Source organism: Rana temporaria, chromosome 2 (assembly GCF_905171775.1).
Source record: "Rana temporaria chromosome 2, aRanTem1.1, whole genome shotgun sequence".
NCBI classification, from domain to species: Eukaryota; Metazoa; Chordata; class Amphibia; order Anura; family Ranidae; genus Rana; species Rana temporaria.
The window spans coordinates 532,706,659-532,721,180 of NC_053490.1; the positions used below are offsets into that span (position 1 = coordinate 532,706,659).

Here is a 14,522-nt window from a genome sequence, read left to right on the forward strand (position 1 = left end):
TTCTTTTTATTAAAGGATCCAGAGGTCCCCAGGGCCCTGGATGGCTACCCCCCCTTTATAATGTTTTTTTTATATATATTTTTTTTTATTTCTTTTTTTGTAAGGGGCCCAACCCCCCTTTTTTTTGTTCGTCAGCACCCAAAGCCCCCCAACCTCAATTTGCGGTGGCAGCCCCCCCCGCTTCTCAACTCGTCGGCAGAGCCGACCCCCCCCCCCCCCCCGGGTCTCTGCTCCAGGGGGCCCATGCCTGAAGCTGTGTTCCTGATAGTTCCTGATGGCGGCCCTGGCCCTGAGTACCGGTATGCTTTCCTTTAGGTGGGCAGTCGGGGTAAAGGGGGGGTGGTAAAACCAGAGACCTGCGTGCTCCCCCCAAATTTACCTCCAGGATTCCGCATTCTGCTTGTACCATTCCACTGATTTAGTGATGGAAGGGGGGGGGATATAAAAAATAATGATCTCAGCACAGACTTTGCTGCAGCAATCACAAGATTTGTGTTGTCATGTCTAAAGTCTAGTATCAGTTTTCTCCTGAGAATGTCACATCGTCCCCACCCCCCCCCCCCACCCCCGTGGAATGGTACAGTCCTCAGGTATATAAGTCCAGGTACTGGATGATCTACTCAGTCTGCTGAGAACTTTGCAAAAATGAGCGACATTGGTGAAAGTGAGCCTAAATTATGTGGGGGATTTACTGACCCCAGGGAACCTGATTCCGGAGATCAAACTACACTTGGCAAGGTAAGTGGTTCGGGATCAATACCACCAATCAGCTTCTGTCTTCAGCTTGTTCAGTTGAGTTTTAACAATGAATGTTAGAAGCTGATTGGTTGCCATGCACAACTGCTCCAGTTTTGATAAATTCCCCCTCCATGTATTTTGCATATTTTTTTTATTTTGCATGTAACTTCTTTACCTCTGTGTTTGCTGTTTCATATTTCTAATTCTGTATTAAATAAACAAATGTGTAGATTGGCCAGTAGAGGGACATCTCTATCTATAGGGCAATCACTCTGCTTTCCTGATGGTAAAATATCAATTGCAAAGGCAATGTGTTGTTTTCATCGGGAGAGACCGGCACCTATAGCTGGCCACACAGCTTACAATCTGATTGTATATTCTCCTCTGAGAGTATGAAATGTGAGAGCTCATCTGAACCTCGTCCATTCATATTGCATTCGGTCTTTACAGAGCCGGCCCTATGATGGGACCGGGTGGTACCATGGGTACCAGGCAGCACTTTTAGGGGGGCAGCATACTGATGCCCGCCAGCCCGTTCCGCCACCCAAATAAAATTGATGTCCTTTTTTTCCCACAAATAGAGCTTTCTTTTGGTGATATTTGATCACCTCAGTGGTTTTTATTTTTTGTGCTATAAATATATATATATTTTTGCTATAATAAATATCCCCAAAATTTAGAAAAATAAACGATTTTCTTCAGTTTAGGCCAATGTGTATTCTTCTACATATTTTTGGTACCAAAAAAAAAAAAAACACAATTAGCGTACATTGATTAGTTTGCGCAAAAGACGTTGTGGCCGCCGGCAATTCACAGGTCCCTTTATACCATGGGTCTTCAAACTACGGCCCTCCAGGTGTTCAGGAACTACAATTCCCATCATGCCTAGTCATGTCTGTGAATGTCAGTGTGTTACAATGCCTCATGGGATGTGTAGTTCTACAACAGCTGGAGGGCCGTAGTTTGAGGATCCCTGCTTTATACTCCTGGATACATGTATAGAGCCATGACAGGTCCTCGTTATACTCCTTTACATGTAAAGAGCCATGACAGGTCCTCTTTATATTCCTTTACATGTATAGAGACATGGCAGGTCCTTTTATACGCCTATATGCATGTATAGAGCCATGACAGGCCCTCTTTATACATCTATAGAGCCATGACAGGCCCTCGTTATACTCCTTTATACCTGTATAGAGCCATGACAGGTCCTCTTTATACTCCTTTATACATTTATAGAGCCATGGCAGGTCCTCTTTATATTCCTTTACATGTAAAGAGTCTCGACAGGTCCTCTATATACATGTATAGAGCCATGACAGGTCCTCTTTATACTTCTTTATACATGTATAGAGCCATGACAGGTTCTCTTTATACATCTATAGAGCCATGACAGGCCCTCGTTATACTCCTTTATACATGTATAGAGCCATGTCAAGTACTCTTTATAGTCCTATATACATTTATAGAGCCATGACAGGTCCTCTTGATATTCCTTTACATGTAAAGAGTAATGACAGGTCCTCTATATACATGTATAGAGCTATGACAGGTCCTCTTTATACTCCTTTATACATGTATAGAGCCATGATGTGTCCCCTTTAGTTATCCTGATATAAAATAATGAATGTGGGGGCCTTTTGGTTGGCGTGATTTTTTTTCTGGGGGGGGGGCAGCATTTCATTCTTGGTCCCAGGCAGCACAATGTCTTGGGCCGGCACGGGGTCTTTATCTACACAATTTTTGGTTGGCTAAAAGTACAATCATCTTGTATTTGTGTGTGTGGTCAGATTCAGTGTTAATTTTGTCGACTAAAACGTCTAATGCCCCGTACACACGATCGGATTTTCCATCGGGATAAACTCAGACGGATTTTTCCCACGGAATTCCCTTCAAGCTGTCTTGCATACACACGGTCACATCAAATTCCGATCGTCAAGAACGCAGTGAAGTACAACACTACGACGAGCCGAGAAAAAATGAAGTTCAAAGCTTCCGAGCGTGCGTCGACTTGATTCTGAGCATGCGTCGGAGTTCCGCACGGACGATCGGAAATTTCAGATATTTGTACATTCGGAAATTTGTACATTCGGAAATTTGTAAATTTGCAAATTCGAAATTCGAAAGTCCGAAAACTCGAAAATCTGAAATAATAACTATTAAATTATAGGTATTGTAATTTCCTTTCAAATTTGGCTGTTAGTGAACGCAACGAATACAAATACAAACAAATGTATCCAAAGTTACGAATTACCTGAAATAACAAATGCCGCATCTAATCAAATTTAACGGAACAAATTAAAAATAAATAACGATAATAAAAGTTTTTTAGTACTATTGTTATTTATTTATTATTAATTCATTACGTTCCATTCATTTAGATACAGCATTTCATAAAAAAAATTGTAACTTCGGATAAATTCGTATTCTTTATGTTTACTAAAAGCCAAATTTGAAAGGAAACTCCAATACTTATAATGTAATATTTAGTTATAGTTAAGCTATTACTAGTTAATATTTCAGATTTACGAATTTACGAATGTACAAATTTAAGCATTTATGAAAGTAGGAAATTTATGAATGAACGATTTTTTGAATATTCAAATATTCTGAAAAATGTGTTAAACAGGTTTTCGCTAATTTGGATATTTCCGAGCACAACATACAGGGATATAGGAAATAATTATAGATACTGACACACATACACCTACACAGGTTGAACTGGATGGACTATTGTATTTATTCAACCTTACCTACTATGGGCCAGATCCTCAAAAGAGATACGGCGGAGTAACTGCTGTTACGCCGTCGTATCCCTGGTCCTAACTATGGAACTGATCCACAGACTCAGTTTCCCATAGTTAGGACGAAGATCCGGCATGTGTAATTGAATTACACTGTCGGATCTTAAGGATGCAATTCTAGGCCGGCCGCTAGGTGGCGAGGCCATTCCGGCCGGCGTAGAATATGCAAATGACCAGTTACGGCGATCCACGAACGTTCCGACGGGCCCGTCGCTCTAAATCTACGTCGTTTACGTCGAGTTCCGCCGCGTAAAACTAGGGCTAAGCCCTAGTTGTCTTAAGCCATGTTAAGTATGGCCGTCGTTCCCGCGTCGAATTTTAAATTCTACGTCGTTTGCGTAAGACGTCCGTGAATGGCGCTGGACGCCATTTACGTTAACGTCTAAGCAAATGACGTCGGAGCGACGTCAGTTAGCGCAATGCACGTCGGGTAATTTACCCGACGGAGCATGCGCAGTACGTCCGGCGCGGGAGCGCGCCTCATTTAAATGGGACTCGCCCATTTGAATAGGAACGCCTTGCGCCGGACGGATTTAAGTTACAGCGCCGCAAAATTCCAGGTAAGTGCTTTGTGGATCGGCACCTAACTTGGGAATTTTGCGGCGGAGTAACTTAAATCCGAAAAGTTACGTTGCGCCGCGGCTTTGTGGATAACCCCCTATGTTACTATGGGCCAGATTCACAAAAGAGATACGACGGCGTATCTCCTGATACGCCGTCGTATCTCTGTGATCCGCCCGTCCTAACTATGCGGCTGATTCATAGAATCAGTTACGCATAGATAGCCCTAAGATCTGACAGGTGTAATTGACTTACACCATCGGATCTTAGGATGCAATTCTAGGCCGGCCGCTAGGTGGTGAGGCCATTGCGGTCGGCGTAGAATATGCAAATGACTAGTTACGCCGATTCACGTTGTTTCCGTCGAGATACGCATCGTAAAGTTAGGGCTGCCTCCTAGTTGTTCTAAGCAATGTTAAGTATGGCCGTCGTTCCCGCGTCGAAATTTAAAAAATCACGTCGTTTGCGTAAGTCGTTCGTGAATGGCGCTGGACGCCATTTACGTTAACGTCTAAACAAATGACGTCCGTGTGACGTCATTTAGCGCAATGCACATCGGGTAATTTTCCCGACGGAGCATGCACAGTACGTTCGGCGCGGGAACGCGCCTAATTTAAATGGTGCCCGCCCCATTTGAATTAGGCGGGCTTGCGCCGAGCGCATTTACGTTACACCGCCGCAAGTTTACAGGTAAGAGCTTTGTGAATCGGGCACTTACGCTGAAAACCTGCGGCGGTGTAACGTAAATGGGATACGTTACACCACCGCTGCGCAACGTAATTCTTTCTGAATCTGGCCCTATGTATGTAACAAAGTCCCTCCCTCATACCTCATTGTTCCCCTGTGGATTTTAGGTCTGGTTAGTCTGATCCTCAGCAGCAATGACCGTATTACAGCTGGTATGTGCGGGTGTAGATTTGGGTCTTTCCCATCCTGATTCAGTTTTTTCCTATTTTCAGGTAAAAGAACAGTATGTGAAAAAGACCAAGACGAACCCTGGAAAATTTGTAGCAATCCTTGTCCGTTCTCAGGTTGTTAACGGCACAAATTACCTTTTCAAGGTAAGGCTTTCGTTTTTAAGTAATATTGGGGTGTAGGGATGGGCGAAGTTTGGCTAGAGCATGACGTAGAGTATGGGCGAAACATTTGCCTGTTCAGCCATTCGCTGAACAACCGAATTTGCAGGGTGTTTGCCCCAACTAAGGATGAGCCCGATGTTCGAGTCGAGGTGTTTGCCTGTTAACCGAATAGCGAACATTATGTGTTGTTCTCGGCAAATCCGAAAGCCGCGGAACACCGATAAAGCTTATTTTAAAGGCTTATATGCATGGTTTTATCATAAAAAGTGTTTGGGGACCCGGGTCCTTCCCCCAGGGGACATGTATCAATGCAAAAAAAGTTTTAAAAACGGCTGTTTTTTCGGGAGCAGTGATTTTAATAATGCTTAAAGTGAAACAATAAAAGTGAAATATTCCTTTAAATTTTGTACCGGGGGGGGTGTGTATAGTATGACTGTAAATTAGCGCATGTTTCCCATGCTTATAACTGTCCCTGCACAAAATGTCATTTCTAAAGGAAAAACAGTAATTTAAAACATGAATTGCCGAGTCCTGGCAATACGGATCAAAGTCATTTAAAAAATAACAGCCCCCCCCCCCCAGTCCATTACCAGGCTCTTTGGGTCTGGTATGAATATTAAGGGGAACCCCGAACCAAAAAAAATAAAGTGTGGGGGTCCCCCCAAATTCCATATCAGGCCCTTCAGGCCTGGTATGGGTTTTAAGGGGAACCCTGCACCAAAATAAAAAAATGGCGTGGGGTCCCCCAAAAATCCATACCAGACCCTTATCCGAGCATGCAACCTGGCAGGCCGCAGGAAAAGATGGGGGAATGAGAGAGCACCCCCCCCTCCTGAACTGTACCAGGCCACATGCCCTCAACATGGGGAGGATGTCCCCATGTTGATGGGGACAAGGGCCTCATCCCCACAGCCCTTGCACGGTAGTTGCGTGGGTCTGCGGGCGGAGGGCTTATCGGAATCTGGAAGCCCCCTTTAACATAGGGGACCCCCAGATTCCAGCCCCCCTATGTGAATTGGTAACAGGGTACATTGTACCCCTACCATTTCACAAAAGAAAGTGTCAACATTTTTAAAAACCACACAGACACAGTTGGGATAAGTATTTGTATTTAAAAAAAATAAACATTTCAACGATGTAATCCAGTCCGTCCAGCTTCGTAATCCATTCTCTATGTCCCGTGGTGATCCATTCTCCAGTCTTCACTCCACATAAAACCCCCAAGAGGGGGCGGGCTCACCTGTCCCCGTCATTGGGTAACCCCCGACTTGCCCAATGATGGGCACGGGTGACGTCACGTGGCGGGGTCACCCGTCCACTACAGGAGAAAGCAGGGGGTTACCGAATGATGTGGACGAGTGACCACGCCCCATGTCTGTGTGTCAGTGAGTGTCTGTGTGTTTTTTAAAAATGTTTACACTTTCTTTGTAAAAAAGTAGGGGTACAATGTACCCCGTTACCAATTCACATAGAGGGGGCCGGGATCTGGAGTTCCCCTTTGTTGGAGGGGGCTTCCAGATTTCGATAAGCCCCCCGCCCGCAGACCCCCACAACCACCAAGGGTTGTGGGGATGAGGCCCTTGTCCCCTGAAGGGTCTGGTATGGATTTTTGGGAGAACCCCGCACCATTTTTTAAAAAATTGGCGCGGGGTTCCCCTTAATATCCATACTAGACCTGTAGGGCCTGATATGGAACTTGGGGGGACCCCCAAGCTTTTTTTTGGTTCGGGGTTCCCCTTAATATTTATACCAGACCCTAAGGTAATGGACTGGGGGGACCCCTGCCATGTTTTTCAATGACTTTGATCTGTATTGCTGGGACCCGAAAATTCATTATTGCAGCAAGTGATTTTAAATTACTGTTTTTCCTTTAGAAATTACATTTTGTGCAAGGACAGTTCTAAACACGGGAAACATGCGCTACTTTAGTTTAAAGGAATATTTCAATTTTATTGTTCCACTTTAAGCATTATTAAAATCACTGCTCCCGAAAAAAACAGACGTTTTTGAAACTTTTTTTGCATTGATACATGTCCCCTGGGGCAAGACCCGGGTCCCCAAACCCTTTTTATGACAATAACTTGCATATTAACCTTTAAAATGATCTCTTATTATTTTTCATGTTCGTGTCCCATAGACCTTAACTGTGTTTGCGTGTTTGAACAATTTTTTTGCCTGTTCAAGTGTTCTGGTGTGAACCGAACTGGGGGTGTTTGGCTCATCCCTAGTGGTCAGTCCTCAGGCAGGGCATAATTTCCTCTGTTTAGTGATGTTGGTTGTGCTATACAGCCACAGCATGCAAAGGAGGTGGTGGACTAGCTTACTAAACCACCCTCATCCTCATCCTCTGTCACCCAAGCAGAGACAAGTGCACAGTCCTCTGCAGCTGCCAGAGTGGCTAATTCTGCCTCCTTGTCCATGGCTATTCCTGCCATAGCCCCAGCATCAGGCATGGAGGAGTCAGCGGAGTTATTTGAACACGCTGTCAGCCAGTTGCTCCTTGACAATGCACAGACATTACTTGATTCTGATGTTGGTTCTGAGGTTGAGGAGGGTGTGAACATGAGCCTACAGAGAGGGGAGAACACTGGAAAAACAACAAATTGGCAGTCATGTTCCCCCCAGCCGCTGTGTACTGCCAAATTGTCTCCAGTGATAATGAGGATGGAGGAGATGATAAGGTCACTGACGCGACTTGTTTGCTGGATAGAGCAGAGGAGGAAGGTGAGGGTGAGGCACAAGCCCAACGAGACAGCCATCATGGAAGATTAGAGAGCAGCCACCCTATTCCATCACATTGTAGAGCTGTTATCATCTGGTCCAGTTCCCACAGCTCAGCTGTTTGGGCCTTTTTTAGTACATGTGCAGCCGATCACACTGTTGCAATTTGCAAACTTTGCCTCAAGCACATCAAGCGTGGCAAAAACACCAACCGTTTGGGTACCACATGCTTGAAAAGGCATTTAACCTCCCACCACTCAGCCCTTTGGCAAGAGCACCTGAAAGCCACACAAAAGGGATGCAATAGAGGGATGGTAGAGGTGCGAGGAGGAGGACGAGGTGCTCTGCTGAATCCGGGGCTGCTAGAGGACACTGCTGCTGCCGGGGCCGTTTATTCTCTTCACGGCCGAACAGGAGGTGGGTACTGAGACCTGTCCTAAGACTCCTGGCCAATCGGGTCTCAGGAGCCTATTCCTGATTGGCCAGGAGGAAACGCAGGAAGACATAATGTCACATAAGTGGGCCAATTAGAGCCTCCAGCTCTAATCACGTGGTTTAAAAAAAAAAATCATTGAAATCCATATGTCTGGTGCCCTGCATGGAGATTAGGGGCCAGACGTATGGATTGGGGGGGCAGAACCCCATTAGGGGTTCTGCCCCTAATGGACAGGGCGCCACTGGTGCAATATGAGCCATTATGAGCCTTTTTTCTGCCGCTTTTTTCTGCCAGAGGTTCTGGCAGTTTTTCAGGTGCCTAGTGTGCATAGACCCTCATCCATTTACATCAGTCTATGCACCAGAGGAGCTTACACTCTAATGTTCTCACCAGTCACAGACAATTATGTATTTATATAGCTTACACAGCACTATACAGACAACATTGCAGCAGTCACCTCAGTGTTCCTCACCAGAGAAGCTTGAGCTTTAATGTCCTTGTGTCAATCCTTGCTCCACAGGAGCTTGCAAAGTAGCCCCCAGAGTATCTCAGAGTTGTTATTCCTGATAGAACGCCTGTTGAAAAGCAACATAGTTTAAGATCATAGGGCCAGATTCACAAAAGAGATACAACGGCGTATCTCCTGATACGCCGTTGTATCTCTGTGATCCGCCCGTCCTAACTATGCGGCTGATTCATAGAATCAGTTACGCATAGATAGCCCTAAGATCCGACAGGTGTAATTGACTTACACCGTCGGATCTTAGGATGCAATTATAGGCCGGCCGCTAGGTGGCGAGGGCCATTACGGTCGGCGTAGAATATGCAAATGACTAGTTACGGCGATTCACGAAAGTTTACAGGTAAGAGCTTTGTGAATCAGGCACTTTCGCTGTAAACCTGCGGCGGTGTAACGTAAATGGGATACGTTACGCCGCCGAGGAGTAACGTAATTGTACCTGAATCTGGCCCATAGTTCTGGAATTTACAGTCAAAGCTTTGTAGCATATTAGAATCTGCATAGCAAAAGGGCTTGTCTCCAGCCCGCCTGGTGTGCTACAAGCTTCAAGAGAGGAGACGGAATACCTGATTGGACAGGAGGCAAGTGGAGGTGGTCATGGGTGAGGGGAATGACTGTTAAAAGCACATACCGAAGAGTAAGAGTCCTCTTGTCCCCTTTTTTCTCCTGGCCTTTGGCTCATTCACTTTTTACCATCCAGAATCTAACCGGTGAAACCATGTGTGATAAGTAACTTTGATGTTCTTTTGTGTATATATACTCTGCTGTTTAATGTGTGATGTTAGTATATTCCTATTTTCTTGGGAAATAAATGAAATATATTGTTTTTACTAGCAGCAGTGTGTGTGTCATAATAGACTAGCTAATAGGCGTAGACAAATCAATTGATTTATGCAATAGATAGAGGGAATTTGTAAACATCTTTCGGGATAATAATTATATAGTTTATATTTATTAGCTTTTATAGTGCAGCATTTACTTCAATGTCTGAAGCCCTGTACACACGATCAGTCTAAACCGATGAAAACAGACTGAAGTTCAGTTTCATCAGTCCAAACCGACCGTGTGTGGGCCCCATCGGTCAGTTATCCTTCGGTCCAAAAATTTAGAACTTGCTTTAACCACTTCCATACAGGGCACTTACGCACCTTCCTGCCCAAGCCAATTTTCAGCTTTCAGCACTGTCGCACTTTGAATGGCAATTGCGCGGTCGTGCTACACTGTATCCAAACAAAATTGGCGTCCTTTTTCCCCCACAAATAGAGCTTTCTTTTGGTGGTATTTGATCACCTCTGCGGTTTTTTTTTTGCGCAACAACTAAAAAAAGACTGAAAATTTTGAAAAAAAAATACGTTTTTATTTTTTTTTGTTAATTTTTTTGTAAATAAGTAAGATTTCTCTTTCAATTACGGGCACTGATATGGCGGCACTGATGAGATGGCACTGATGGACATCGATGAGGTAGTACTGACGGGCACAGATGAGGTGGCACTGATTGGCGGCGCTGGTATGCGGCACTGATGGGCACACATAGGCGGCACTGATGGGCACACATAGGTGGCACTGATGGGCACACATAGGTGGCACTGATGGGCACACATGGGCGGCACTGATGGGCACACATGGGCGGCACTGATGGGCACTCATGGGCGGCACTGATGGGCACTCATGGGCGGCACAGATGGGCACTCATGGGCGGCACAGATGGGCACTCATGGGCGGCACAGATGGGCACTGATAGGTGGGCACTGGGCATGGATGGGCACTGTGGGGTGGCACTGATGGACACTGTGGGGTGGCACTGATTTACACATGTTGCCATCAACGGCTCTTCCTGTTTACATCGTGATCAGCCGTGGTTGGACACGGCTGATCACGTGGTAAAGAGTCTCCGTGAGAGACTCTTTACTGAGATCGGTGTTGCGGGGTGTCAGACTGACACCCTGCAACAACGATCGCCGCGATGCGCGCCCCTGGGGGCGCGCAGCGGCTGAGAATCCTGAGGACGTCATATGACGTCCAGTCAGGATTATACAACCACTTTGCCGACGTCAATTTGTCATTGGCGGGCGGCAAGTGGTTAAAATTCAACCGATGGACTCCTAACTGATAGGTCAAAACTGATTGTTAGTACGCAAAAGCATCTGTTAAAAACCTGTGCATGCTCAGAATCAAGTCGACGCATGCTTGGAAGCATTGAACTTAATTTTTCTCTGCACGTCGTTGTGTTTTACGTCACCTCGTTGGACTCGATCGTTTTTTTAACTGATGGTGTGTAGGCACATCAGACCATCAGTCTGCTTCATCGGTTAACCGATGAACGGTCCTTAGGACCGTTCTCATCGGATGGACTGATCGTGTGTACGAGGCCTAACAATATGATAACTAGAATATCAGTGAAAATACACAATCAAAGGTGGAATTGTTTTCTGAACTTTCATGATCTTTTCAGGTTGACATTGGAGAAGAAACTTGTAGCCACCTTTTGGTCTACAAACCTCTGCCTTGTAGAAAGCAGGAAACATGTTTGGTGGCTTTCCAGCTGCATAAGAAAATGGATGAGGAACTGAAGGTTTTCCATAAGGAAGATAAGAACGATACCAGAGAATGAAGATGAAGAATCCTCATAGGACAAATATTGCCTAATTCACTTTTTAGTTAGTCGTCACAAAATTCCTAATTATATCACATGTCATGGAGAATAAAGTACACAGCACATCTCTACAATACATGCATTCCATATGTTTATCTTTATAACCTCTTCGCACTGGTATAATGCACATACAGTATGTATCCACACGGGAGATGTGTCCTAACGCTGGTTGTATTAATGTGTCAATAGGCTCCAACGTTCAACAGTGACCGAGCTGTCACCAACAGCTCCCCCCTCACTGTTAATGAAAGGGAGCTGGTGGGTGGAGCTTATGATCATGTGACTGCTGCAACAACCAATTACTGGGTCACATGAACAGGAACTCCACCTCCCGTCAAAAGCCTTAAATGGCCAGCAACAGCCAGCGACAAGGGGTTAAAGCGATATTAAACCCAAAACCAAAAATGTAATACATTCCAACTTACCAATCATTAGTTGTGGTGGCTGCATTTGTTTTATTTATTTTTTAGGCTTTTTTTTCTCCTCCTGGTGACCTGGGGCCATATTCTAAGTATAGTTACGATGGTGTATCTCAGGATACTCCATCGTATCTCTCTTTTTTGGGCCGCGTATCTATGCGAGTGATTCTTAGATTTTCACATAGATACACTGAAGATCCGCCATGTGTAAGTCACTTACACTGTCGGATCTTAAATGTAATTACTCCGCTGGCCGCTAGGTGGCGTTTACGTTCAGGTCTCATTTGTTTATGCAAATGAGCCTGATACGCCGATTCACGAACGAAATTGCGTCGCGTAACAGTCGCTAACGTCGTTTGCGTAGGCGTAAGGTTACCCCTGCTATATGAGGGGTAACCTTACGCCAGTCCCACGTAGGCCATGTTAAGTATGGCGTCGGGTCCGCGTCGTGTTTTCCCGTCGGGTACGTCGTTTTACTAAGTCGTCCGCGAATACGACTTTACGTCAATGATGCACACATCGGCGTCAATGACGTTTTACACCGAGAACTGGAGCATGCACACTGGGCTATTTTAAGCCCGGCGCATGCGCAGTTCGTTCGAATCGGGGGCGCGCTTAATTTAAATACAAGCCGCCCCCTTGGATATACGCGGGGATACGCCGGGCCAATTACACTCCGCCGCCCCAAACTACGGAGCAAGTGTTTGGGGAATACAGCACTTGCTCCTGTAGGTTGGGGCGGCGGAGTGTAAATGGCTTACGCGACGCCCACCTACTTTCTACCAGAATATGGCCCCTGGTCAGTAACACACCTCCTGTATTAGAGCGCCCCCCCACTCTGGATGAAGAAGAACAGGAAGCACCTTTTGGACAGAAGCATTCTCAGTCTGGAGGAAGGAGATTGTTAGATATACTAGTCAATTTAGATACACTAACAAATCAAAGCCAAACTACAGCTCACACTGCAGTTGCAGAAAACAGTTTTTTTTTTCTTTTGGGATAAAGGTTTTATATGAATTAAATAGAAGATGATCATTGTAAGCTCCCCTGTCAGTGGTAAATGCTTTGTCTCATCATTCAAACTGGTACATTTGCAGAACAGCTTATTCTGTTAAAAAAACAACAGACTTATGCCTTGCACACACAATCGGAATTTCCGATGGGAAAAGTCAGATGAACTTTTTCCGTCAGATATTCTGATTGTGTGTAGCCCCATCTGAGTTTTTACATTGGAAATTCCAAGGAATTACATCAGAGTTTAGATAGAGAACAGGTTCTATTTTTCTCCGATGGAATTCCGATGTGATTTGGCTGGGCAAGAGCCCGATCGTGTGTACGCGCATAACTGGCCAGATCACCAGATGAAAAAAAAAGAAAGCCCCCAAAATCAAAATAAATTCAGCCACCGCATCTAATGCCGCGTACACACGATCGGAAATTCCGACAAGAAAACCGTGTTTTTTTTTCAGACAGAATGTTGGCTCAAACTTGTGTTGCATACACACGGTCACACAAATCTTGTCGGAAATTCCAACTGTCAAGAACGCGGTGACATACAACGCGTACGACGTGCCGAGATCAATGAAGTTCAATAGGCAGTTTGGCTCTTCTGCTTGATTCTGAGCATGTTTTGTTTTTTTTTTTGCATCGGAAAAATAGAGAACCAGCTCTCAATATTTTGTTGGCGAAAATTCCGACAGCAAAAGTCAGATGGAGCCTACACACGGTTGGAATTTTTGACCGAAAGCTCACATCGGACTTTTCTTGTCGGAATTTCCGATCGTGTGTTCGGGGCATAAGAGTTGGTAAGCAGCAATATAATAAATGTTTGCTTTTGGGTTTAATATCGCTCTAAAAAACTTGAAAGCTAACAATCTGATCTGCCAGAAATGCGCTTGACTGACAATGCACAGCGATTTTGTGGACTGAGGTCTCCTGACTTTAAACCTGAACACTACATTGATAATTGTCCTATTTGTAAAATCCTGTTCAATGTTATCTCTTCATCATTGTAATAAAAACTCTGAAAAATACAATAATATTAGAAAAAATATGTTTTTTGTTTTTTTCTGCAAATGAATGTTAAAACCACACCAGAGGCGTTGCTAGGTGGGTGTGGGGGGTGCGGGCCGCACCCGGGCGACACCCGCCAGAGGGGTGACACCCGTAAATAGCAGCAGCTGCGGCGCCGCTAACACCACTGCTGCCCTACACTAATCTGAGCCTCGCTCTCAACGGAGCGGACTGAAGCCACAAGTGCCTCCTCCTCTCTGTTTACATCCAGTGAGGAGGAGGAGCCTGAGGGACACACACACCGCTGTGTATACACATCCGCTGCCGCGCTGTTCTGAGGTCTGTACAGTACTTACACTCTAGGGGCCAGATTCTCAAAAGGCTTACGACGGCGCAACGCCATTTGCGCCGTCCTAAGTCCTAATCTGGCCTGGCGTATCTATGCGACTGATTCTTAGAATCAGTTACGCATAGATATCCATTAGATCTGACAGGCGTAAGGCTCTTACGCTATCAGATCTTAGATGCAATTTTTTTCCCGCCGCTAGGTGTCGCCGATGTCGTTTTCCCCGTCGTCT

The 14,522-nt window shown here is 45.2% G+C and overlaps 1 protein-coding gene across 1 annotated transcript; it reads left to right on the forward strand.

The window, feature by feature from the left end:
- The first annotated feature begins 633 nt into the window (after positions 1-633).
- LOC120928718 (cystatin-B-like) lies at positions 634-11,586 on the forward strand. Its single transcript, XM_040339714.1, has 3 exons — positions 634-738; positions 5,063-5,164; positions 11,312-11,586. Exons 1-3 carry the CDS (start codon positions 646-648, stop codon positions 11,468-11,470), a joined length of 354 nt encoding a protein of 117 aa, XP_040195648.1. The 5' UTR covers positions 634-645; the 3' UTR covers positions 11,471-11,586.
- The last annotated feature ends 2,936 nt before the right edge of the window (positions 11,587-14,522 follow it).